General features: G+C 40.3%; 1 protein-coding gene across 3 annotated transcripts; it reads right to left on the bottom strand.

Annotated features, from left to right (window-relative positions):
• Window positions 1–5,676: 5,676 nt before the first annotated feature.
• LOC127106179 (gibberellin 20 oxidase 2) lies at window positions 5,677–26,935 on the bottom strand. Of its 3 annotated transcripts, none has more exons than XM_051043468.1 (4): window positions 26,473–26,935; window positions 6,758–6,880; window positions 6,351–6,675; window positions 5,677–6,163 (listed from the first exon to the last, which is right to left on the bottom strand). In XM_051043468.1, exons 1-4 carry the CDS (start codon window positions 26,883–26,885, stop codon window positions 5,894–5,896), a joined length of 1,131 nt encoding a protein of 376 aa, XP_050899425.1. In that variant the 5' UTR covers window positions 26,886–26,935; the 3' UTR covers window positions 5,677–5,893. The 3 variants fall into 3 exon arrangements, with proteins under 3 accessions (XP_050899425.1, XP_050899423.1, XP_050899422.1); XM_051043466.1 differs by lacking the exon at window positions 6,758–6,880 and adding an exon at window positions 26,116–26,264 and having other exon boundaries at window positions 6,351–6,526; window positions 26,350–26,934; XM_051043465.1 differs by lacking the exons at window positions 5,677–6,163; window positions 6,351–6,675; window positions 6,758–6,880 and adding exons at window positions 25,293–25,783; window positions 25,940–26,264 and having other exon boundaries at window positions 26,350–26,932.
• Between the last annotated feature and the right edge of the window lie 465 nt (window positions 26,936–27,400).

The following is a 27,400-nucleotide window of genomic DNA, read 5'->3' as shown; positions in this document are numbered from 1 at the left end:
TGATCGAGGATAGGTATCCCAAGCAGCTTGGAAAACTCTTCCAATGTGGGTACCAACTGATAATCTGGGAAAGTGAAGCAATGATGCTTAGGATCGAAGAACTGGAATAGGACTCTCATCATATCTTCTTTGAAACCAGTGGTAACTAAGTTGAGAAGATGACCATGTTTCTTGTTGAACTGAGCATGATCGGGGAGTTCTAACACCAAATCCTTGAGTTGAGGAGAGATCGTTACAAGATTGATCCGGATAGTCTTCCTGGAAGCCATAACCTGTTTAACGGAGCAAAGCTAAATTCCTAAGTCCTTGAAATGGTTAGTATAATGCCATGATGTTATGATGTTATGATGTTATGCAAGCAAAGACATGTCACACAACAATCAATCCTAGGTTTTAAGGCTTGCATGAGTTCCATAGGTAAATACCCTCCCCACTGAAGTTTGGTTGGTTCAACCTGTCCTAGAATAGTAACCGGGTTCTAGAAGGATCTCAGATCATCGACCTTTCTTTAGGTCCACTTCAGTGCAACACCAAGTGGTTGACCGAAGCTTCCCTAAAGTCCAATCTCAAAGAGTGTAGTATCGAGTATCAACCAACCTCAGTCGGAACCGAAGCCAGTTATCTCACTACTTTCTAAAGGCTAGGATGAGTCAATTAGGGTTCTAAAGGTCTGGTTAATGCTTTGATGACACCACGCGGAAGCCAAATTTTTCCTCAAATAACATGAGGACCATCAGCACAACCAAAGTGTCACATTAACCGTAGCTATCATTTTGACCATTCCAGTATACGCCGGATAGTCGCGATGATCTATTGCTACTTACCTAAGGTACACTAGATCCGGGTGTAGGATCTTTCACTCAAAGCCCCCTTAAAAGAAGGAATAATAAAACATAAATGATTTTTTTTTTTAAGATGGACCTCTCTTTGTAGTCCCCAGCAGAGTCGCCAGTTCTGTCATACGGTGAACTGACTTTTATTGGATTTTTAATCGCAATGTCGCGGTTAGCAAGAGTCGCCACCGACTTTTCTTTTATCCCATAAGGAAAGGTGGAAAAGAACAGGAAAGACCTTAATTTTAAATTCTTAGGTTCGGGAGGTACTTTATACAAAGGGAAGGTATTAGCACCCTTTGTATCCATGGTTATCCATGGGCTCTTAATTGCTCAATCATTTATGTTTTCTAGTTTGAAAAAGGTGGTTGAGAAAGGTGTGAAAAATGTTTTGCAAAATGAGAATTTAACTTTGTAATGATTCTTGCATGAATGTATACAAAGTGGTTATCTCGTTTTAATTTAGAAACTAGTTTAGAAAAATATAACTCGGCAGTGATCCTAGTGCGGATGTATGCTAAGTGGTGATTTTCCAAAAAGATATTTGAAAGGTGTGAGGTGAAAAGTATATTTTTTGGTTATGAATGAGCAATTAAGGTTATACCTGTCCGAGGTCTTTCCGGGCATTTCCTATCCTTATGAGGGTAAAACTGTCCTTACTATTGAGAAGTAAGTAGTTTTATCCTTGGGATGTAGAAGGGTCATCGTAGGGTCATCGATTGGTCATTGAAGGCAACAGTTGTGAGGATACCTTAGCATTCGAAGGGACTATCATCATTTAACCGTAGGCTACACCGAAGGGTCATCGAGGGACAAAGTCGTATTTCCGAAGGCAACATCCGAGGGACTATGATGATTTAACCGAAGGGTCTTTGCTAAGGATATCCCCATATTCGCGGGACATGACCGTAATATTGTAATCGTGGGGTAATAAAGAGAGATCCGATATCATTTATTTAAAGTCCGGATTTTAACAATTAATTAAATAGCCGTAATCAGTTAGGTAATTAGGTCCACCGGAAATCAATGAAATCAATACATTAAAAATCAAGCTTGGTGATTCAAGATGAATCTCCATATTAACTTAGGTCATCCAAAAGCCATCTCCTCAAGAATGTCCACACCTAAAGCGGCATGCCTAGCCGGTTATTTCTTTGGAAGTATGCTGGCCTTTACATCATGCAACACACGGATTAGAGCATTGAGGCAAAATACAATTGGAAATTGCCCCATAAAATAAATATAACAGTCAGAAATTTAAGCCAAATAATGCAGAATCATCATCAGGTAAACATGAAATGGGCAGCAAAAAGGCAAAGCAGCCCCTGGTCCGGTCGCCTCTGCTTCGCCTAGCGAAGGCTCAGCGAAGGCTCGCTGCGGGCTCGCCTAGCGATGAGCTAGCGAGCGGCCACGGGTTTGAAATTTGAGAACATTATGACCTCAACCTGCAGCATGGCTTATGGCATCCAACACATAATTATATGGTTCAGTTTCACAATATTCAAGCACATTTAAATTCTCATGCAAAACTTCAAAATGTTTATGAATTCAATTATAATATCCTCCACAAAGTAAGAACATGAAGTGGTACCATATGCCAAATGAGAGCACAAAACGACATCACATGCAAATTAAGACACTAAAGCGGTACCACATGCAAAATAAGAACCTAAAGTGATGATCACATGCCGATTAAGAATCCTAAATCATATGCCAAGTAAGAAACTAAAGCGATAATAGTGATGCAAACCTGTTTGCAAATCGAGTTGCAACCTTGAATTGGCGAGCCGGATTGAGTTGGGCGACGGTAGCTTCGGAGCGGGTAAGCGGCCTTCAGGGTTTCCGCCTTCTGAACTCTTTGGATCAGCAGGGTTTCTGTGTTTCTCCCTCTGGATGCGTGTTTCCGTCCGTCTTCGTCCGTCTCTGTCTGTTTTTTCGTGGCAGAGGAGCATGTATTTATAGTAGTGGTAATGGTGACCTAATGGGCTTAAAATGAGGTCCAAAAATCTCAAACTTTCGCAAGCTTCGCTAGGCGAAGGAATTGCTCGCCTAGCGAGCAAACTAGGTCTGGGCTTTTTCCTGGGTCCAACGCTTCGCTGGGCGAGTGACATGATGCAATGTTCGCTAGGCGAAGGAGGTGCTCGCCTAGCGAGCCAGCTGTTTTGGGCCGCCTGTGGATTGGGCCTGTTGTGAGTGGGCATTTGATATCAGTGCCTTGCAGAACAAGTCAGAGGGTCTTGGAAAATGCTTTGTAATGCCAACGGGCAAATTTTGGGGTATGACAGCTGCCCCTGTTCAATATTCTCGAACCGAGAGAGTAGAATGGCATGTGCCGTTCGTGGTCTGGAGGTGAAAGATTATTGAACACTAGAATGCCCCGAAAATTTGCGCTTGTCCATCAGTCTTGACGGAGATGGGCTTAGAGATGCCATCCAAGAAACTTGCCGAAGAGATTTCCAGATGGTGTCGTATGTTAGACGATATCTAGAGACATGGGTGTCACATCGGGTCATACATCCGACCGTATGGTGAGTCATCCATTATGCCGTCGACTTCGCTGGGGAGTCAGAGTATGCTATATACTGCTGGGGATATGGGATCAGCATGGATCGTATGTTAGACCGTGTCTGGATACCAGAGTGAGGTGTTTGTTAGGCGGGTGACTTTGATGGGGATGAAAGATCAGAATGGATCGTATGCTAGATCGTCTCTGAGTTGCAGAATGGGCCGTACGTTAGGCTGAAGCTGCTGAAAAGGGAGTAGTCGTATACTAGACTACCATTCAGGAATGTACCTGTCCGAAGGTAGCACCTGAGAAAGGGAGTAGCCGCATACTAGACTACCATTCAGGAATGTACCTGTCCAAAGGTAGCACCTGAGAAAGGGAGTAGTCGTATACTAAACTACCATTCAGGAATGCACCTGTCCGAAGGTAGCACCTGAGTAAGGGAGTAGCCGTATACCAGACTACCATTCAGGAATGTACCTGTCCGAAGGTAGCACCTGAGAAAGGGAGTAGCCGTATACTAGACTACCATTCAGGAATGTACCTGTCCGAAGGTAGCACCTGAGAAAGGGAGTAGTCGTATACTAAACTACCATTCAGGAATGTACCTGTCCGAAGGTAGCACCTGAGTAAGGGAGTAGTCGTATACTAAACATACAGACTTTTCTCAAAACATCCATACACAAATCTGTCATCGAGATTTTTTTAGTTTAATATCTTAAATGAACCAAACTTATTATTGTTTACTAAAATACCAGTAAACAACCCTGAACCTTCTTCATGGTTGTTTTACCTTTCTCCGGGGACTCACGACTTCTCGGCTAGGCCAAATACCAGAGGAAGGATCGATATTCAACTGATGGCACGTTACGCCCAAATATATGCCTGACATCTCGCCAGGTGAGATTACGAAAAGAATAGCATTGACTCTGAGACATTCGACGAGCCTCTTCTTCATTGTAAGAGGAAATTCAACGTCATTACGGACCAACCGTGTTGGGTTATCTTTCAGTTGGACGGTTTCAAACTCTCCTTCTGGAATTAGTCTTGGCTCCTTCTAACGTACTAACTTGATCATCTTGAGAGGTTTCGTCTTCTCGCACGTCAAGATCGAGCACGCCAACTGTTTCATGGGCATTCTTCCACCTTTTCAACAGTGATGGCGGTTGTCAGTGGATTCTTCAATACCATTTTGTGTATAAGGCGAACTCCATGTAAAACAACAGCAATGACGGCTGGCTCACCTGACTTGTTATATTTCATCTTCAAGTGGGCAGTGGAGGTCACTGCATATTTTATCGCCAAAAACGACCTTCCTAGGATTAGGTTGGAGATGCTTTCGCAAGGAATGATATGGAAGCATAGTTTCTTAATTCTCTTGTTTTTGCCTTCCCCGACCGAGATTAATAGATCTATGGTTCCACATGGATGGGTTGAGGAATCAATGAACGCTAGAATGTTACCGCCTTCACATGGCTTCAAATCTTTTACGCGCAGTCCTAACTTCATGAATACCCTGAGGTACATTAGGTCGCATGAACTTCATTCATTACGAGGATCCCCAATACTAAGTATTGGGTATGACATTGATTACAACTAGTGGAAACATCACATTAGGAATTCCATCCACCTTTTTATGGTCTCAAAACCCTAGAATATGTCTATGTTCATTTCGTTTTTCGATTGATGCTAATGATTTGAATGAATTTCCAGAAGATCCAATATAGATTGCATCAACGACAAAGGTAAGATACAATCTGGATGCTGGAAGAGCTGTGACATTTTCTACTGTTGGATCGTAAGTCATCTTCTTCGTCTAAGCATAAACGTTGTTATGATTTGTGACTTTGGATCAGAAGGAATATGATTGTCGGAAATTGTAGGAATCAAAAGTAAATTTCAACATACAACACCACTGTTCTACTAGGGAATCAGAAATGCTTGGTACGATGGTGCATGGTAGGTCTTCAAGATTAACACTTCAAAGCCCAATTCAGTAAGAGAATGAAGATCACGGTGAGTTATAGGTTAGATAGAGTACCTTAAATATCACGTGTGATGATTTATATATGTGCGGCAATTATGAACAATTATGAACGTTCCTTACCATTTCAACATGGAACGTGGGAGATCGTCTGATGAAAACCAATGATGCGCATCAGGATTTAGTGTAGATCCAATATGAAGGTCCATGGTAGGGTTGCTCTGTACCCTTAATATTTCAGTGGAGTGGTGATTGAACTTTTACCTTTTCAACCACCCGACCCAAAACACTTCTCATTCAATTTTTTTCCAGATAATATATAATAAATATTATTGATAAATATAACATAATTCTAAGAAAAACGTATTCATTTATTTTGTGTTCATCACAATCCATACAATATGATTACCATGAAAATTGAAACCCACTGTTTCCTATAGTACTCGAGAAAAAAATATAAGATGGTGACTTATAACCAAGGTACACCATTTATTAATAGACTATTATACAAACCATACTGAAATATGGTTAATACAACAAGTCTTATTGTCTATTCATTAGAATCAAATATCAGTTGGATGCATCAGAAGAGCTTCGCCAGGCTACAAAACTGTCAAGTGTGTGAGCATCAACTCTTCGAGTCTTTTGTGTAAACTGATATAGTTCATTCCATTTGTAATCAGGGTATTTTCTTGACTCTTCTTTTCCCAAAAGCTCATCAGGAGGACTCACAGTTTTGTCTCCTCTTGGACTCACAAAGAAAGTCAAGGACTTCCTCTCCACCTTGTTGCTAACAAAATCCCTATGCAGACAACTCTTGTACAATCCATTGGTCAATGCCTAGAACAAACAACAAACACATAGTTATCAAGTTTACATCCACAAAAATATAGAACCGGTTCCATGTAGTCAAGGAACACACATTCACGCATTCGAGACATAATACAAATCACATTTTAAATTTTACATTTTGTTGGATTATCATATCAGATCTTGATTGAATGGTCACTGATATAATAATACGTACCATGAAAGTGTCACCTATGTTGATGACAAAAGTGTTAGGTTTTGGTGGAACAGCAAGCCATTTGTTGTCAGCAAAAACTTCTAACCCTCCAACTTGATCTTGAAGGAGAAGAGTGAGAGAGATTGGATCACAATGAGGGCCATTTCCAAGTGCACCACTAAGGTTAGCACTGCAAGGTGGATAAAAGTTGCATCTCATCATTGACACAGCATCTTCGAAAAAGCTTTGATAATGCTTACGATCCACACCCAAACTAATAGCCAATAGCTCCAAAAGCACCTTAGTTAAATCATTCATTGCGTCACAGTATTTCTGATACACCAACCTATACAAAATATAAACAATAAGCCAATTTTTCAAAACAAAAAACATAGAACATGATGGAGTGAGATGTTCTTAGTTCTTACCCAGTTTGTTGAAATTCTTGACCTAAGAGAGAATCAACAACATCAATAACCTGTGTCTCGTTTTTGCTGTTGTGATTGTACATGAAAGTGAATGTCTCTTTCCATGGCAAAACAGTAGTATACCTCTCAGCATGAGCAACTGAGAAACCAGCATCTGACACAGGGACCGATCCTATATTGCCTTCTGTCGAAGGGGCAGGGTTGGATACTGGGATGGATTCGTTTGGATTATTTGGCTGGTTCGCCATTTTCCTTACTCTTGTTCTTTTAGGTATTTCTACTTCGGATACGGCTAATTTACCGCTTCTCAGTCTCATACAACGAAGAACAAACTTTGATTAATTATTATCTAAATTTCTAGATTTCTGCACTGTCCCACTGGGCGTGCCAATTTGTTCGCTGTGAATTTTGGCGAACAACCTCTGGTTTACCAAAACTTGTAGAATTGGGTCACTTGCAGGATCAACCACACAAATCCTAGGATATGTGCAGATCTAGATGGTCTTGGAGATGTCTAGAACCACTTTCATATCTTCCATTTTTGTTCTCTAAGTGTTTTACGTCGAAATATGTTGATTAAAACGTTAAGTGGATGTAAATTTAACAAGATAAAGTAAATGGCGGAAAATAACTGACAAAATGTAAAGTGTCGAGAAAGAGAAAGTGCAGAAAGATAAATGACTGGAAAACATAAAATAGATTTGTAAAGAACTTTAAACTTTATAACATAAACTTTGAAGGAATTGGTGTTTGTTTACACATACATGTTCCAAATATGACTCTTTTCTCTCACACGGGTACTTTGAGTGTTTTCAGGAATTTTGTACAAGTAATTCTTCACACCTTTTTTTTGATAACAACTACCCTATTTATATACAAATAACATAACTGTTACTAACAGCTAAATCCTAAAACTGTGACGAACGGCTTTCATCTTTTCGCCAGATGCTTCCACGCGTCTTCTGCCAAACGTCGCAACCCTTTAAATTCAAATTTACACTTTAAGTCGAAATGACGTCTTCCTTCAGGCTTTTTGTCGAATTATCAATATACTGCAATGTTTTCCATGTCTGTCAAAAGTACTTTTCTAGCTGCAAATATCATGTCGAAATATCAAAGCTTCCATTTTGTCGAAGCGTCGAGCCACACTTATCAACCAAATCGTTTTATCCCATGTCATCATTTGTCGAAACAATCATTCTGTACACCAAATCTCATGGCGTCGAAAACGCACGTATACAAATTGCCCCCCAGCAAAGACGTTTCGACTGTTTTTCTGGAGAAACAGTCATTTGTTGTCAACCAGTGTTTTGATGCCATGTCATTTAATCTTCATTAAATGCAAGTCTGATAATCTCAATTTCCAATGCAGGTTCATCATTACACTTTCTTCACAATGTCACGTCTAGCCCACGTTCACAGCCTACTCCCATCATTTCCTCATATCATGGTCTCTTTTCAACTTCACCTCTCTATCATTCCCATCAGAAATGGCCACGTGTCCCACTAACATCATTACCATCCTAAAACGTTTCAACATCTTCTTCCTATAAATACCCATAAACCTTTTCTTTAAACCCTTTTCCGTTTCAGATTTCCTTTCCTCATACCCATTTCTCAAGCCTTTTCACATTTTCTGAGAAATCTTCTTAAGTTTTTCTAGCAATGGCGCCTCAAAAACCTTCAAGCAGCAAGCATTCCAAGAAGAAACAAGACTCAGCTTTTCCTCCTGTGCACGATTTAAAAGGGCCAATGACCATTGGATATCAACAGTATGTTCCGGAACCTCCAAATGAGAAAGAAAAAGACTGCATCTATAAATCTCAGGTACTAATCCCTGTTCTTATTTCTGGAAATTGTCATGCTATGTTAGGTCCCCTTCCAAATCCAGAGATTAAACCAGAGCGCTTAAGAGAATTTTTTCCCTCTTACTTTCACACAAAACCCATAGGCGCTGGAAGAAAACCTCAGCCTAAAGAGAAAGTTGTGGAACAAAAAGATTCATCGAGTTCGACGGATATTGGAGAGTTGGACTTAGCCTATTTGAACTATCCCAGGATATTTAGAACTTGCCCATGGTCGAAAGATCCTTCTGACTACGTATCTTGGTTAGATAAAATCGAAAAAGTTAAAGGGGCTTTTTGGAAAGAGGTAGGCATTTTCGACCTTATCCAGTTGTCGAGAGTAGGACCCAATATCTGCCCAAATATGCTTTTGGCTTCTCTCTACTTTTGGGATAGTACTTACAACACCTTTCACCTTCCTTGTGGGATGGTTACACCTACCCTTTTCGACGCAGCAGCCATTGTTGGTCTTCACCCCAATGGTATAGATTTCGACCCTACTATCTTAAATGAAGATACCATTGCTTTCGAGACTAGCCTTGCACCTTACTCCTTATTCATGTCCTATTATCACGATAAGAGTACTACTGAAGTTTCAGATGTCGAACATATAGCTTTCCTAACACTGTGGCTATCCAAATATGTGTTTTGTTCTCGCTCTCTCCAAGTTGCTAAGAGATTCATTACCATAGCCAATCAGCTTCATGCCGGCACAAAACTATGCTTGAGCGAAATGATTCTGGCGAACCTTTATGAATCTCTGAGTGAGAGCGTACATTTTTTAAAAAACACCAAAACCCAAGGGAAAATCAACTTATCAGGACCTTTCTGGCTCTTGCAATTATGGCTCAATGCCACCTTTGAAGCCAATCTTCCTGTAGCACCAGAAATAGATGAAGAAGAAGTAAAAAATAGGACTGTCGAATGGCCAAGATTAGTGCTAATAACGCCATCTGATGAAGGAATCAGCCTTCGACAAGCTTTTAAAAGCTATGTTATGATGTTTGCTAAAAGGTATCAATTTACTTCGACCATGGCACCTTTTGCTGATAGAAAGATTGGACCCAAGTGGTTTACCCAACAACTGCCTTTGGAGATGCAAAAGGATGAAAATACATTTCTGAATGTTTGGGAATCATTCTTAACCCCTAGGCTCCTTTTTTCTTACCGTAACACCACTAAAAATCAAATTGCTTTGATAGTTTATCAACCCAACCTTGTTTCTAGACAGTTTGGCCTAATCCAGATAATACCTCGACCTATATTTCCCAAGAAAGGATCCATCATCTTTTATAACTCCCTTCACACTGAAGACGAAGGCAAAGAGCTATCGAAGAAACTAGCTGATGATTCTCTCGACATTCGACCAGTTATTTTTCGACCATTATTCCTATGCACTCCTGAGTTTGATGAATGGTGGAAGGATTATTATTCCAACAAATTTTTCGACGTAGCTGCTTTTGCTACACATTTGACAAATGCTTTCGCTTTTGTGCAGGATCGGACCAAAAAAGGTATTCAATGACACATTAAGGAAATACAGAAATTTCAAAAATATTTTGAAACTGCGTATAGACCTGATGATCTTAGTCGAACCATATGCGAAGCAGCGGCCGAATTAAAACGTAAATTGACGGAGAAGTTTGAAAAACTGTCATTGCCTTCCAATCTTTCACCAGAAGCGCGTTATGACCTGGCTTTCAGTTGTCACCCACCAAAGTTTCCTCCTTTGCCAACTGCTGACTTTGGGGTGGCGTTTAGTTTTCCACTTCCAGACTGGTTCCTTTGTGGGGATTTTATGAAAATTCTTCGTCAAAAGTATCAAAAACCTGCTGAGCGTGTGGTTCCGACTAAGTATCATCTGGGCGAATATCCAGGGCACCTTCATATTGGAATAGAACACGTTCGCGTGGAAGATCCCATTCTTGAAGGTGTTCACAGAAAAACATGATTTTTCCTTCTGTTATTCTAATTGTCTTATCATGTCTCTCTTATATTTGTTTCTGAATTTTCTTTCTTTCCTTAGCCGTGAAGATCCCTGCTAAGAAAGCTGTTGTCGAAGAGTCGCCCAGTACTGCTAAGAAACCTTCGACAAAAGTACAAAACTTTTTCTCTTCTTATTATTTTTCTTCCCTTTTCAAAACTAACTGGCTTTGGCCTGCATGACTAGGTAATTCGAAAGCCCTCAATAATCCAAAAGAAGAAGAGTGAAGAGGAGAGAGGCGAGGATAAAGTCCCTAATGAAGAGTCTGGTGATGAATCTCCAGAGTTAATCCCTCCTCCTCAGAAGAAAAAGAAACTCACGAAGGTCTCTTCCCAAAGATCCATCGCTAACCCAATCAGGAAGGATTCAGCCAGTACTCCTCCTGCTAAGCCTCAGTCGAAAGATACGGGGAGTGGGAAATCCGGCTTTAATACTGAAATTCCTGAGGTAATAATTTTTTTTATTATTTCGACAGCATATGTTCACCTTTCCTACATCTTTTCTTCTAAATCTTGGAATTTATTTTTAGGAACAAGTGGCTGTCGAAAGGACGCCTGAGAAAATTCTGGAGGAAACAGCCCCAGAGGAAGGTATCCCCACCAGTGATCATGACATGCAAACCGTATCAGAATTCGACACTACAGTGGGTGAAGCTTCTGAAGATGAATCTCCTCCTCATCCAGGATTACATATTGCACCTCAGGGTGATGACATTGAAATGGAGGTTGCGGTCGAAGATGACCCTGAAGATGGAGCTGCCAGAGATGGGGACAACCAGTCAAAATAAACAGAGGCTGAGCATACTTCGACGCGAAACACTCCACCTGCTCCTGACCGGACCCAAGGAAGTGGCAAATCAACTGGTTCGACCAGCCTCTCTCGCGAGGAGCTTGAAAATCTCAAAGTGCAAAGACCTTTGGAGTATCTGAAAACCATGCTTAGCACCCGTTTTAATTTTCAGGATTCTTCGCAGAGTAGTTCGACCACTTCTGGGGCAACTTCTGAAGCACCATCACTTGGCAACATCTTGACCAAAATTAAAACGAAAATCCTTGATGTCGATTTGTTTAAAGTCTTGGACGAGAATTCCCTTGCTCATATTGATCTTAAGAAAATTTTGAAACAAGTGAATGTCCTGGAAGCTTCTGCTGAGATTGGAAGTTTTGTGATGGAGCTGATGACTCTCATTGACTTGGCCACTGCAGATCTCCATCGTCAAAGAGATCTCACCAATCAGATCTCCTCCAAGTCTGAAACTCAAACTGCTGAATGGGATGCCGTTTCGACTTCGACTGACAAGGTTTCAAAATTGCAAAAGCTTTCTGAAACTTATGTCAAAGAAGTTGCTGCTTGTGATGACAATATCCAAAAATGGAAAAAACAGATAGCAGCACTTCAAGAAAAGATCTCTCAAGAGGAGAAACGTAAGGCATCCATACAGCAACCCAAGCAGAGCGAGATTGACGAAGAATTGAGGGTGGGTATTCGACATGCAGAAAAAGCCCAGCAACTTAGTCAGGAGATTGAGACTCTCTCTACTCACAAGAGTCTTTGTGATCATCGACTCCAGTTTCAGAGGCAGAAATTCGCCACTTTGAAGGATGCTTTTGCCAATTTCAATTTTTAGTCGAATTTATTTAGCAACTCTCAGCCCTTTGAGGCTTTTTTTTGTAATAACTTTTGAATGCCATTTTTATTTGGCCCATCTTATTACAATTATGTTTGCACTTATTCTGTTACTACTTTTACTTCCTGCAATATAGGCTTATACTTTTTCAAATACTTGCCATTTATTCTTAGGATTCTCTTATCCTTCTCTATTTCTTCTATTTCGTACGCGCCGTTTGAAAATGTTCTCAAAACCTGGAAAGGTCCCTCCCATTTAGGAGACCACTTTCCCATTAATTTATCCTTTCGATCCATAGGAAGGATTACTTTCCACACAAGGTCACCTATTAAGAAAGTCTTGAATCTTACTTTCTTGTTGTAAAATCTTTCGACCCTCTTCTTTTGTCTTCTTATTAGGTCTAGCGCGCACAGCCTTTCCTCGTCTAAATCAACTAGTTCGTCCATCATCATACTCCAATATGTATCTGATGGGATTTCATGATGCCTTTGCACTCTAACTGACTGCAGATATATTTCGACCGGCAAAACTGCATCATGTCCGTAAGTCAACTTGAATGGAGTTGAATTCGTTGCCTCTTTGGGGGACGTTCGACAAGCCCACAAGGCTTGATCCAAAGTCTTATGCCAATTTCTAGGTTTTTTCCCCACATGCTTCTTAATCAAGTTTATCACTACCTTGTTGGCTGCTTCAACTTGCCCATTTGCTTGAGCGTAGTAAGGTGTCGAAGTAAGGAGCTTAAAACCTGTTTCTTGTGCAAATTTCTGCATGTTTTTACCAGTGAACACAGATCCTTGATCTGTTGTTATTGTCTCAGGTATCCCAAATCTGTAAATTATGTATTTTTGGATAAAGTCTATGACTGCTTCTTGATCCACATTCGCCAATGGTATAGCTTCAGTCCATTTTGTGAAATAGTCTATCCCAACCAAAATGTACCTTTGTCCTTTTGAGGAAGCTGGTCGAATCTCCCCGATTAAGTCCAACGCCCATCCTCTGAATGGCCAAGGTTTTATAATTGAGTGCAACTCACTTGCAGGGACGTGGGGTATGCCTGCATGTACTTGACATTCCTGACAACCTTTTGCGAATTCGACACAGTCTTTCAGCATTGTTGGCCAATACATTCCTTGTCGAAATAATAGCCACTTCATTTTGTGACCTGCTTGGTGTGCGTCGCACGCTCCACTGTGTACATTCGACAAGGCTATGTAGCCTTCGTCTTCACTCAGGCATTTCAACAAAACTCCTTCTGCAGTCTTTTTGAACAATTCATTTCCCAAAAGTACGTAACTCAAAGCTCTGTATTTTATCTTTCTTTCTGCTTTCTGATTTGGGTCTTGTAGATAATTCTTGATAGGTTTTCTCCAATCTGTAATTCTTGAATCATCTATGTTGAATATCTCAAAGTTTTCTTCGTCCCCGTATCCTAATCTTATTGACTCCAGATCTGTTGGGGACAACTTGGTGGATACGACTCTTCCTCTAACTTCAATGGCTTCTTCTAACTTTTCCTTCGACACTTTGTATCCGGATGCTAGTTGAGCAAGATCGTTCGCTTCTTGATTCTCCACCCTGGGAATGTGCCTGAAGACGACATTGTCGAACTCCTTGAGAAGTCTATTGGCTATTACAAAGTACATGATTAAATTTTCTTTCACGCACTTATACTCTTTCGTCAACTGCTTTATCACCAGTTCGGAATCACCCATTATTTCGACTCTCGTTGCCCCCAATTTCAACAAGATTTCAAGTCCAGCGATCAAAGCTTCATATTCTGCTTCATTGTTTGAACACGGATTTTCAACTTTGTACTTGAATTTTGTTGGAATTCTGTCGGGAGAAATAATCAACATCCCAACGCCAGTTCCATTTTTATGACTGGAACCGTCGAAGTACAGTTTCCAAGGTTCTAATTCGACGTACTCCACATCTTCGTTTATAGAATGGTCGGCTATGAAATCAGCGACCACTTGTCCTTTTACCGCTTTTAAAGGCAGATATTTCAAGGAGTATTCTGTTAAAGCTAAAGCCCACTTTCCAATTCGACTATGTAAAATAGATTTAGATAACATATACTTTATTACGTCGAAATGGGAAGAAATATATACATCGACAGGTTTTATATAATGCTTCAATTTCATACAAGAGAAATATACACATAGGCATAGCTTTTCTATAATGTTATATCTAGTTTCGGCATCATTTAGGACTCTACTGAGATAATAGATGGCTCTTTCGACGCCATTCTCGTCTTCTTGACACAACAAACTTCCTAATGTTTTGTCTGACGCCGAAATATACAATCTCATATTTCTTTTTCTGCAAGGAGACATCAGGATTGGGGGACTAGCCAGGTACTCCTTGATTTTGTCGAAAGCCGCTTGTTGTTCTTGCCCCCATGCGAAGTCTTCCTTCTTTAGTCGAAGTAGAGGAGAGAAAGCTTGTGTCTTCCCACTGAGGTTGGAGATGAATCTTCTGAGAAAGTTGATTTTCCCTAGCAGAGACTGCAACCCCTTTTTGGTTGATGGCGCTTTCGCTTCCATTATGGCCTTGGCTTTATTTTCGTTTATTTCGATCCCCTTCTTATGGACCACAAAGCCTAAGAAATCACCCGTCTGGTTGTGCGGATGAACTTGCATCTTAGAAGTCTTTCGACCTCTTCTTTTATTTTCGACAGGATTTCTGGTGCGAAGCGTCTCGGAGTCTGCTTTACTGGCTTCTTTCCTTCCATTATTGGCAACTGCATTTCGACCAGACTTCTGTCAAGACCAGGCATTTCGTCATAATCCCATGTGAAGCAGTCTTTGAACTCTTTTAGCAACTGGACTATTTCGACCTTGAACTGGGGGTCCATTTTCGCACTTATGTAGGTTGGTCTATTCTCTATCCCCACCCCCAAGTTTATTTCTTCTAAAGGATCCTGCGCCACCATCTTCTCGTTAGTTGACACTGGATATTTTTCGAACCCTAGAGGTTCGTCGTCGTAAATGGCGTCAAGCTTTTGGTGTTGCCATCCGCCCATTTGGTTGGTGACATGATCTTCCGCAACGTCTTCTTGGGGACATTGTTTGTTGGAGTTCTCTTGGTTGGCTTCGACAGCCATATTTTTTACCTCAGCCTCAAGGGCCTCTTTTAGTTTGTTTTCGGCTATGTAAGCCGTAATCTTTTCGATCGCTAATTGTTCACTCGTCATCGTCAAATTCACTACCCCATCCCGTCGGCGCTATATGAGTGGTTCCCCATATGTAAGTTTCGCCAATCACTTCTTTATCCCACTGGAAACCATGCGTTGGATGCAGGTACATGGAGCAATAGGCATTGTCTGTCGTCTTCAAGTCGAATTCTGCCGGGCTGCAGGGAGGTATATGAGCCAGGTTTTTGTCGAAGCTTTGGCTGTTGACAGTGTTCACCTCGGTCATGAAGTAGCTTTGGTCAGCCTCGATGTTTTCGACGATTCCATCTGGCCTCCATATGGCTATCCGCTGGTGCATTGAAGAGGGTACAACTCCCACGCCGTGAATCCACTCCCTACCAAGCAGTAGGTTGTAGTTGGCTTTTGAAGTGATGACTATGAACATTGTAGGCCTTGTTATGGTTCCCACAGTTAAGTTCACTTGGATGACTCTCATAGTTGTTCCTATCTTCCCTTCGTAATTCGACAGCACCATGTTGTGAGGCTTCGCGTCCGAATCGTCTTTTCCAATCTTCTTCAGCATGTAGTGGGGCATCAAATTCACTGCCGCTCCCCCATCCACCAGTATCTTATTCACACCGACATTTTCCACCTTTCCTTTTATAAACAGAGGTTTCAAATGCGCTTTCATGGAGTCGTCTGGTCTTTCGAAGAAAGCGTTCTGCTCTTCGACGCATCCGTTGTTCATCACGTAGTAGCAGACGGGCTTGTGTGCCATTGTTTCTTCTTCCATTTTGTCTCCTTCATCCTCGATCTCCATGACTCTATCATAGTCTCTAGGGAGAACAGAGACCATGTTCCAATATTTTTTACCTCAGCCTCAAGGGCCTCTTTTAGTTTGTTTTCGGCTATGTAAGCCATAATCTTTTCGATCGCTAATTGTTCACTCGTCATCGTCAAATTCACTACCCCATCCCGTCGGCGCTATATGAGTGGTTCCCCATATGTAAGTTTCGCCAATCACTTCTTTATCCCACTGGAAACCATGCGTTGGATGCAGGTACATGGAGCAATAGGCATTGTCTGTCGTCTTCAAGTCGAATTCTGCCGGGCTGCAGGGAGGTATATGAGCCAGGTTTTTGTCGAAGCTTTGGCTGTTGACAGTGTTCACCTCGGTCATGAAGTAGCTTTGGTCAGCCTCGATGTTTTCGACGATTCCATCTGGCCTCCATATGGCTATCCGCTGGTGCATTGAAGAGGGTACAACTCCCACGCCGTGAATCCACTCCCTACCAAGCAGTAGGTTGTAGTTGGCTTTTGAAGCGATGACTATGAACATTGTAGGCCTTGTTATGGTTCCCACAGTTAAGTTCACTTGGATGACTCCCATAGTTGTTCCTATCTTCCCTTCGTAATTCGACAGCACCATGTTGTGAGGCTTCGCGTCCGAATCGTCTTTTCCAATCTTCTTCAGCATGTAGTGGGGCATCAAATTCACTGCCGCTCCCCCATCCACCAGTATCTTATTCACACCGACATTTTCCACCTTTCCTTTTATAAACAGAGGTTTCAAATGCGCTTTCATGGAGTCGTCTGGTCTTTCGAAGAAAGCGTTCTGCTCTTCGACGCATCCGTTGTTCATCACGTAGTAGCAGACGGGCTTGTGTGCCATTGTTTCTTCTTCCATTTCGTCTCCTTCATCCTCGATCTCCATGACTCTATCATAGTCTCTAGGGAGAACAGAGACCACGTTGCAAATCACGTTGAAGGATGCTTCTGAGTCAGAGTTAAAACTGTCGGTTACTTCATCATCGTCCTGCATCTCCTCCTTCGACGCCACCGATTCGACAACTCTGCTAGGATTGATCTGGAGGGGAGTCTCTTTTCTGCTCTTTATCTGCCGATTGTTGCTAGATTCTGCTTCGTCTGGACCATTCATGTTCTTTTTCGCCATCTCTATTTCTGCCCTCTTCTGCCTCTGGAACCTCCTCCATTGGGATCTGGACATGGGATTCTTGCCTTTGTAATTCTCTGAAGGGTATGGTCTTGGCTTGTGTTTTTCCATTTCCCTCTTGCCCTCCATCGACGCGCCTCTCTGAACCTCATACTTTCCCCATTTCTTCTGCCCCTGAGCGTCCCTAATGGGTTGAACCCATTTGTCGCCCGTTGCTTTGTCAGATGGTTTATAGGTGTCCTGGCGTCTCTCTCCGTGCCTCCACTGGTGGTGGTCACTTCTCCTTGGGTCATATCTCACTGTTCCCCAATTTTCTTTCCTCTTGGTCTTACCCACCGCTTCCAGGTTGGTTGCTACCTTCCTGTCGAAGACTGCACTGCAGCGTGGACACAACATCACTTCGGTTTTCATCCTTTGGCACCTCTTGATGAATTCCATTAAGTTTTCCTCCTCTCTAGGATACGCCAGCCTTTGGTGTTCTTTCCGACGACGATCTTCGCCCTCTTCGACCTGGCCCTTCTGAGATATTTCGACCATATTTACCCCAACATTTCGTTCGTCGGCGATGCTTAATTCGTTCATCTTTCTAATGAGCCTCTCTTCTTCGCCTTCGACGCCTTTTGGTGTTTGGTCAACCTCTTTCTCTGGGCAGCAGCACCAAGATATGGTCCTGGGACCATGTTTGCAACAGCATTTGTTCCAATTTCTTCTGGGGTCTTCCATTGTCCTACGCAGAATCCCACTGATCACGGACTTCGAAGGACCGTTAGCGGCTTCCGCTTTGATTTTTGTGACTTCTTTACTGACAGGCCCCATAGTGTTGACGCAGTTGGCGATATCACCTTTCTTCGTTTTGTTAGAATCAAGGCCTTCAGCAGCCTTGTTTTCAATCGCGAGGTCTTCAGTAACCCTCTCTTTCGTATTAGGAGAATGCTCAATTGCGTCGACTGTTTCTTCATTGTTTTCTGAAGAAGCATCTCCCCAACCGCTTGGTTGGATTGTGTTGATGTCGATCTGAGAGCTTGCTGGCGCGTTGTACTTCACAAGATAATCATATTTCCCACTTGGCTGTCCCAAGCGGTCCCAATTCTCCTCTTGTCGAAACTCCACATTCTCGACAGCATTGTCACCGTCCTTCTTGTCGAAACCTTCAGCAGTTTCTATTCTTTTCTGGCTTGCGAGATCATCAGCAATCTCGACCATGTTGACCTTTGCGTCGAAACTTCCAGGGGCTTCCACCATTTCCAAATTGCCATCAGGAGCAACTTCGGCCTCCACCATGTTCACGACGGATGGTTCAGCGTAGTGGGCTTCGACTGCTTGCATAGGATTCGAATCGATCTTCATCTGTTGTTTTGGTTTGTCACCAAACTTCAGCCTTCCGTCACGGATAGCATTTTGAACGAGATCCCTGAAAAGGAAACAACGAGACGTCTTATGGCCCAGAAAATTATGGTATTTACAAAAACCTCTCTTTTTCTGTTGTTCCATAGGCGGTTCTTTAGCGCCTGGTGGTTTTATTAATTGACCATCTTTAACCAACAGATCGAAGATTTCGTCACATTTGGTGATGTCGAACGTATAAGTCCTTTTGGGGAACTTATCGTTGGTTTCGACTGGGTTTCCGTTCGACGGAGTTAGTACTTTGCACGAATAAGGTGGCCCTTGCTTTAGTTCTGCTAGGTCAATCTCTTGTTCGTCGAAGCTACTTGGTTCGTTTTCGTCGAACTCATCATCTTGGCGAACCCCTACGTAGGCTACCCTCTCTTTTTTATTCTTATTTGCCCTGAATTTTTCGTCCCTTAACCTTTCGACCTGTCTCACTCTATCCGCTAATTGTGCCATATCCCTCAGATACTGGGTATCTAGTTTCTTCCTTATAGAATAGTCTAGTCCCCCTGCGGCCATTTCGACCAACTCATGTTCTGGCACTGGGGTGAAACATCTAGCCTTTAGCAATCTGAACCTATTTAAATAATCATCTATTGGTTCAGAGTGTTTTCTCTTGACATTGGCTAATTCTTTCAGACTTATTTTTGTTTGTCCCATGTAGAATTGTTCATGGAACAACCTTTCTAATTGGGTCCACGTGTATACTGAGTTTGCAGGCAAAGATGTAAACCAAGTAAACGCGTTTTTTGTTAAGGAACTAGGGAAATATTTTATTTTCAAATTTTCATTACGGGCTATCTCCCCTGCCTCGATCAGATAACGTGCCACATGTTCTATGGTGGACTCACTAGTGTCCCCTGAGAACTTTGTGAACTTGGGTACTTTCCACCTTGGTGGAAGTTCTTCTTGCAGAATATATTCCGATAGTGGGGATGCGTAACTAGGCCTTTGTAAACCCATGTTCATCCCATTTTGTGCCATTATCGTTTCGACCATGGCTGCCAAGTTGTTTTCGACAGGCGGATTATTATACCGTATCCGTTGTTGCAGTACAGCATCCGCGTCTTGGCCTCTCTGGATTACTATCCTTCTAGGCTCTTGTGGAATAGGGGTTTCGACACGAGGCTGTTCGACTACATCCTCTTGGTTTCTGACGTTCGTTTGAGGATTTTCCAACGGCATCTGGTTTATCGTGGGCTCTTCCTGGACTGCTACCGCTGGGTTATGAACCATTCGTTCTCTGTGTCGAGTTTGAGGGACTCCAAAGAAATCAGCAAGGCGCGTCATCTGCGCCGCCAATAATTGGTTTGTTTGGGTGGTGTTTTGTATTAGGGGGTTAAACACCGCTCCCATTTGTTGCGTCAACATTTGGACCATATCATGATTACTCTCGTCCATCTGCTGTCTAATTACTTGCGCCGAATTATTTGTTATCGACGGCACGTAAAGTGGTTGTTGATTCAGTCTACTCATGTTTCCACCATATCCTGACCCTTGTAAGGGTGAAGACACGTTGGCCATTGAATCCGAATATATTAACGGGGAATTGCGTAAATTTGCCATCACCGAAGTTGGCATTCCAAAGGGTTGTTCCCTACCAGGCGGAGGCAAGGTGAAATTTGTTAGAAAAGGCCTAGAAGTGTTCCCCACAGGAGGGGGTGTCCCAACGGGCATTTGTTGTGCCCTGAAGGACGAACTAGGCGCGCTTTGCGATATCGAAACCGCTGGCATCGACCCTGTTGACGAAGGTACAGCCTCTGACACAGGGACCGATCCTATATTGCCTTCTGTCGAAGGGGCAGGGTTGGATATTGGGATGGATTCGTTTGGATTATTTGGCTGGTTCGCCATTTTCCTTACTCTTGTTCTTTTAGGTATTTCTACTTCGGATACGGCTAATTTACCGCTTCTCAGTCTCATACAACGAAGAACAAACTTTGATTAATTATTATCTAAATTTCTAGATTTCTGCACTGTCCCACTGGGCGTGCCAATTTGTTCGCTGTGAATTTTGGCGAACAACCTCTGGTTTACCAAAACTTGTAGAATTGGGTCACTTGCAGGATCAACCACACAAATCCTAGGACATGTGCAGATCTAGATGGTCTTGGAGATGTCTAGAACCACTTTCATATCTTCCATTTTTGTTCTCTAAGTGTTTTACGTCGAAATATGTTGATTAAAACGTTAAGTGGATGTAAATTTAACAAGATAAAGTAAATGGCGGAAAATAACTGACAAAATGTAAAGTGTCGAGAAAGAGAAAGTGCAGAAAGATAAATGACTGGAAAACATAAAATAGATTTGTAAAGAACTTTAAACTTTATAACATAAACTTTGAAGGAATTGGTGTTTGTTTACACATACATGTTCCAAATATGACTCTTTTCTCTCACACGGGTACTTTAAGTGTTTTCAGGAATTTTGTACAAGTAATTCTTCACACCTTTTTTTTGATAACAACTACCCTATTTATATACAAATAACATAACTGTTACTAACGGCTAAATCCTAAAACTGTGACGAACGGCTTTCATCTTTTCGCCAGATGCTTCCACGCGTCTTCTGCCAAACGTCGCAACCCTTTAAATTCAAATTTACACTTTAAGTCGAAATGACGTCTTCCTTCAGGCTTTTTGTCGAATTATCAATATACTGCAATGTTTTCCATGTCTGTCAAAAGTACTTTTCTAGCTGCAAATATCATGTCGAAATATCAAAGCTTCCATTTTGTCGAAGCGTCGAGCCACACTTATCAACCAAATCGTTTTATCCCATGTCATCATTTGTCGAAACAATCATTCTGTACACCAAATCTCATGGCGTCGAAAACGCACGTATACACATGTCCCTAATACATTCAGAGGGAGCACCCTAATACGATTATTTTGTTACTTGTCTTATTGCTTTCATCTTTGATTTACTTTCGATTATTGAGTCTCCTTCATGATTGCACCTCTCTGAATCAAGTTTTGAAATGATTCCTCTTTAGCATGCATAATTCATTGGTTGGGTTTAAACTTGATCATGATAATTTTAATCAATTGCATGCATCGATGGAATAAGAGCGATATATGTATTAATTCAAGTTAGGTGAAAAGAAAAATCTCAAAGCCTCCTTAAAATTTTGAAAAATTGGGAATTTAGGTGTTTGATTAGAATCAAGCACAAACCCTATTTCAAATCATTTTGGACAAAGGCAAACTAGAAAATTTCAAAACAATTTGATTCAAAACCCATTTTACACATGATTCGAATCATCAAAATCTGGACCACGTCTGCCTCAATTGATTTGAATCACACTTTACACAAGATTCGAATCATGCAATTTTTCCACATTTATTCAGTTAGCTCAATAGTTTGATTCGAATCGCGGGGTGTTTGATTTGAATCACATTTTCCTCTTGATTCAAATCAACTGAAAAATTGGTAAAAAAACTTTGTTTTTCTTTTACTCCACTTCACTTGTTCAATTGACTCAAATCATGAAATGCTCTTGATTCGAATCTAACTGACTTTTTCAGCCATTTTTAGTGCTTATTCTCAAGCACACATAAAACCTTTTTGTGATCATTTCTCATGTAACGAATCATAGTGAGTATCATAATCAACATTGTGATTATGTGAAAAATTAATTTCCTCTATTTTGAAAGTTCAAAAGTTCTTGCATCGAAATTCTTTCATCTTCAACTTCGATTTGATTCAGATCGTAATAACGAGAGATTCGTAATTGATTAAATGAGGCACATTCTTGAAACTAATATTTCTTGATATTTAAGGAATAATATATTCTCTTAGTTCAAATTTATGTAGATGATATTATTTTTGGATCTACAAATGAATTTCTTTGTCGAGAATTTGCAATTTTTATGTAGAGAGAATTTGGGATGTCACTTATGGGAGAGTTGACATACCTCCTAGGATTGCAAATCAAGTAAGCTGAAGAAGACAATTTCATAAGTCAAATTAAATATTGCTTAGAGCTTATCAAGAAGTCCGATATGAAAGATTCGAAGAGTATCTCAACACCCATGGTCTGAAATATGCTTATTGACAAAGATGAAAGAGGAGTGGATTTCGATGTAACCAGGGTATAATCAGATCCTTACTCTATTTAACCGTAAATAGGCCATATATCATGTTTAGTGTGTGCATGTCTGATAAATATCAAGCATCACCTAAGGATTCTACTTTAAGATCGTAAATTATATTTTGAGGTATCTTAACGGAACCTCTCATCACGATTTTAGGTGTCCTAAAGGTAGTGCTTATAGCTTAGTAGGTTTTTATGATTATGATTTTGCGGGGTACAAGTCGGATAGAAAAAGCACTAGTGATACCTGTCACTTATTTGGAAGTTGTTTAGTTTCTTGGCACAGTAAGAAGCAGCATATCGTTGAGTTATCTACCACCAAATTTGAATATGTAGCCGATGGTAGTTGTTGTGTACAAGTTTTATGACTAAAGAAATAATTACTATACTATGATTTAAAATTTGGATGTGTTCCGATTAAATGTGATAGTAATAGTGCAATAAGCCTCACTAAGAATCTGGTACTTCATTCATGGACCAAACACATTGAGATCCAACAACATTTTCTTAGAGATCATGTGGAAAAAAGGATGTTGGTTTTGAATACATTGACACTAAAAGTCAGCTTATTGACATTTTTACAAAGTCATTATCATCGGATCCCTTCCATAAAATTTGTAGCGATTTGGAAGTCTTAGACTCTTCATGCCCTGAATACGTTGACACTAAAAGTCAGCTTGTTGACATTTTTAGTTTTATTTGCTATATATTATTTTTTCACTAACACTATTTTGCTATATATTTTTCATATTTTTCAGCACATTTCAATTTTCTTCACGTTGTTCTTGAGTTCTCAAAAATTTAGACAAAACCACCCTTTTAAACATACAGACTTTTCTCAAAACATCCATACACAAATCTGTCATCGAGATTTTTTTAGTTTAATATCTTAAATGAACCAAACTTATTATTGTTTACTAAAATACCAGTAAACAACCCTGAACCTTCTTCATGGTTGTTTTACCTTTCTCCGGGGACTCACGACTTCTCGGCTAAGCCAAATACCAGAGGAAGGATCGATATTCAACTGATGGCACGTTACGCCCAAATATATGCCTGACATCTCGCCAGGTGAGATTACGAAAAGAATAGCATTGACTCTGAGACATTCGACGAGCCTCTTCTTCATTGTAAGAGGAAATTCAACGTCATTACGGACCAACCGTGTTGGGTTATCTTTCAGTTGGACGGTTTCAAACTCTCCTTCTGGAATTAGTCTTGGCTCCTTCTAACGTACTAACTTGATCATCTTGAGAGGTTTCGTCTTCTCGCACGTCAAGATCGAGCACGCCAACTGTTTCATGGGCATTCTTCCACCTTTTCAACAGTGATGGCGGTTGTCAGTGGATTCTTCAATACCATTTTGTGTATAAGGCGAACTCCATGTAAAACAACAGCAATGACGGCTGGCTCACCTGACTTGTTATATTTCATCTTCAAGTGGGCAGTGGAGGTCACTGCATATTTTATCGCCAAAAACGACCTTCCTAGGATTAGGTTGGAGATGCTTTCGCAAGGAATGATATGGAAGCATAGTTTCTTAATTCTCTTGTTTTTGCCTTCCCCGACCGAGATTAATAGATCTATGGTTCCACATGGATGGGTTGAGGAATCAATGAACGCTAGAATGTTACCGCCTTCACATGGCTTCAAATCTTTTACGCGCAGTCCTAACTTCATGAATACCCTGAGGTACATTAGGTCGCATGAACTTCATTCATTACGAGGATCCCCAATACTAAGTATTGGGTATGACATTGATTACAACTAGTGGAAACATCACATTAGGAATTCCATCCACCTTTTTATGGTCTCAAAACCCTAGAATATGTCTATGTTCATTTCGTTTTTCGATTGATGCTAATGATTTGAATGAATTTCCAGAAGATCCAATATAGATTGCATCAACGACAAAGGTAAGATACAATCTGGATGCTGGAAGAGCTGTGACGTTTTCTATTGTTGGATCGTAAGTCATCTTCTTCGTCTAAGCATAAACGTTGTTATGATTTGTGACTTTGGATCAGAAGGAATATGATTATCGGAAATTGTAGGAATCAAAAGTAAATTTCAACATACAACACCACTGTTCTACTAGGGAATCAGAAATGCTTGGTACGATGGTGCATGGTAGGTCTTCAAGATTAACACTTCAAAGCCCAATTCAGTAAGAGAATGAAGATCACAGTGAGTTATAGGTTAGATAGAGTACCTTAAATATCATGTGTGATGATTTATATATGTGTGGCAGTTATGAACAATTATGAACGTTCCTTACCATTTCAACGTGGAACGTGGGAGATCGTCTGATGAAAACCAATGATGCGCATCAGGATTTAGTGTAGATCCAATATAAAGGTCCATAGTAGGGTTGCTCTGTACCCTTAATATTTCAGTGGAGTGGTGATTGAACTTCTACTTTTTCAACCACCCGACCCAAAACACTTCTCATTCAATTTTTTTCCAGATAATATATAATAAATATTATTGATAAATATAACATAATTCTAAGAAAAACGTATTCATTTATTTTGTGTTCATCACAATCCATACAATATGATTACCATGAAAATTGAAACCCGCTGTTTCCCTATAGTACTCGAGAAAAAAATATAAGATGGTGACTTATAACCAAGGTACACCATTTATTAATAGACTATTATACAAACCATATTGAAATATGGTTAATACAACAAGTCTTATTGTCTATTTATTAGCCTCAAATATCAGTTGGATGCATCAGAAGAGCTTCGCCAAGCTACAAAACTGTCAAGTGTGTGAGCATCAACTCTTCGAGTCTTTTGTGTAAACTGATATAGTTCATTCCATTTGTAATCAGGGTATTTTCTTGACTCTTCTTTTCCCAAAAGCTCATCAGGAGGACTCACAGTTTTGTCTCCTCTTGGACTCACAAAGAAAGTCAAGGACTTCCTCTCCACCTTGTTGCTAACAAAAACCCTATGCAGACAACTCTTGTACAATCCATTGGTCAATGCCTAAAACAAACAACAAACACATAATTATCAAGTTTACATCCACAAAAATATAGAACCGGTTCCATGTAGTCAAGGAACACACATTCACGCATTCGAGACATAATACAAATCACATTTTAAATTTTACATTTTGTTGACTGATATAATAATACGTACCATGAAAGTGTCACCTATGTTGATGACAAAAGTGTTAGGTTTTGGTGGAACAGCAAGCCATTTGTTGTCAGCAAAAACTTCTAACCCTCCAACTTGATCTTGAAGAAGAAGAGTGAGAGAGATTGGATCACAATGAGGGCCATTTCCAAGTGCACCACTAAGGTTAGCACTGCAAGGTGGATAAAAGTTGCATCTCATCATTGACACAGCATCTTCGAAAAAGCTTTGATAATGCTTACGATCCACACCCAGACTAATAGCCAATAGCTCCAAAAGCACCTTAGTTAAATCATTCATTGCGTCACAGTATTTCTGATACACCAACCTATACAAAATATAAACAATAAGCCAATTTTTCAAAACAAAAAAAAATATAGAACATGATGGAGTGAGATGTTCTTAGTTCTTACCCAGTTTGTTGAAATTCTTGACCTAGGAGAGAATCAACAACATCAATAACCTGTGTCTCGTTTTTGCTGTTGTGATTGTACATGAAAGTGAATGTCTCTTTCCATGGCAAAACAGTAGTATACCTCTCAGCATGAGCAACTGAGAAACCAGCATCTTTAGCTATAGCACTGATTTTCTTGTCCAACGGAAGCTTGAAAATGTTGCCGGTTTCTTGAAGAACAAGATCGTTGAAATCTATGTCCACACCAATGTTAGTGACTTCAAAGGCACCATGTTTTATGCATGCTTCTCTCACAATCTCTGCAGCCTTGGCCATTGCAGATTCATCACTCTTGATGAGACCTATGTCAATGAGTGGTAGCTCAATGTTTTCCCCACTGCTTTTGACCCAATTCTCAGTAGGCCAAATGAACTCTTTTGGTACTTTTCCTTCTTTTGCCAGTGACGTGAAGTCGAAAAATTCGACCTTGTTTTCACCTTTTTGGTCCTTTGGTGGAGGACAAAAGGGAAGGCTAGGAGTGGAGATTGTCGCCATTGGAGTTGGTTGAGAAATGTTTGCAACTTAGTGAAAGTTTTGGTGTAAGTTCAATTTACAAGAGCAAGCTATATAAAGAAGGGAATATTCTTGTATTGTTTTTCTAGAAAATATTGAAATAAATAAATGTTTCTTTATATATAAAAGTTTACTTTGAAAAGAATTGTAAATTCAATGGATATGAACCACATTGATAATTCTAATTTAATGAAATGGCAGAGTTTTTAAAAATAATCGAAGAATGTAATTAGCCGAATTTAGTAAATCTAAATAATAATACTAGTAATTAAATTTCAAATTCACTCTAATGAATATAAAGGTTTTAATATAAACCGATTTTTATATTTGTGCAAAATAATTTTTTATTTTAATTATATTTTATAAACTAATTTCAATGATTATCTTATCTAAGATAACATTTCGTACCAATCCTATTACGACGACAATTATTGCTCAATAAAATTTTACAAATAAATAAATTTAGAAATAAATAAGTAAATCATTAATTATAATAT

Source organism: Lathyrus oleraceus, chromosome 7, assembly GCF_024323335.1.
Source record: "Lathyrus oleraceus cultivar Zhongwan6 chromosome 7, CAAS_Psat_ZW6_1.0, whole genome shotgun sequence".
Lineage (NCBI taxonomy): Eukaryota > Viridiplantae > Streptophyta > Magnoliopsida > Fabales > Fabaceae > Lathyrus > Lathyrus oleraceus.
This window is presented reverse-complemented; position numbering and strand designations above follow the sequence as displayed.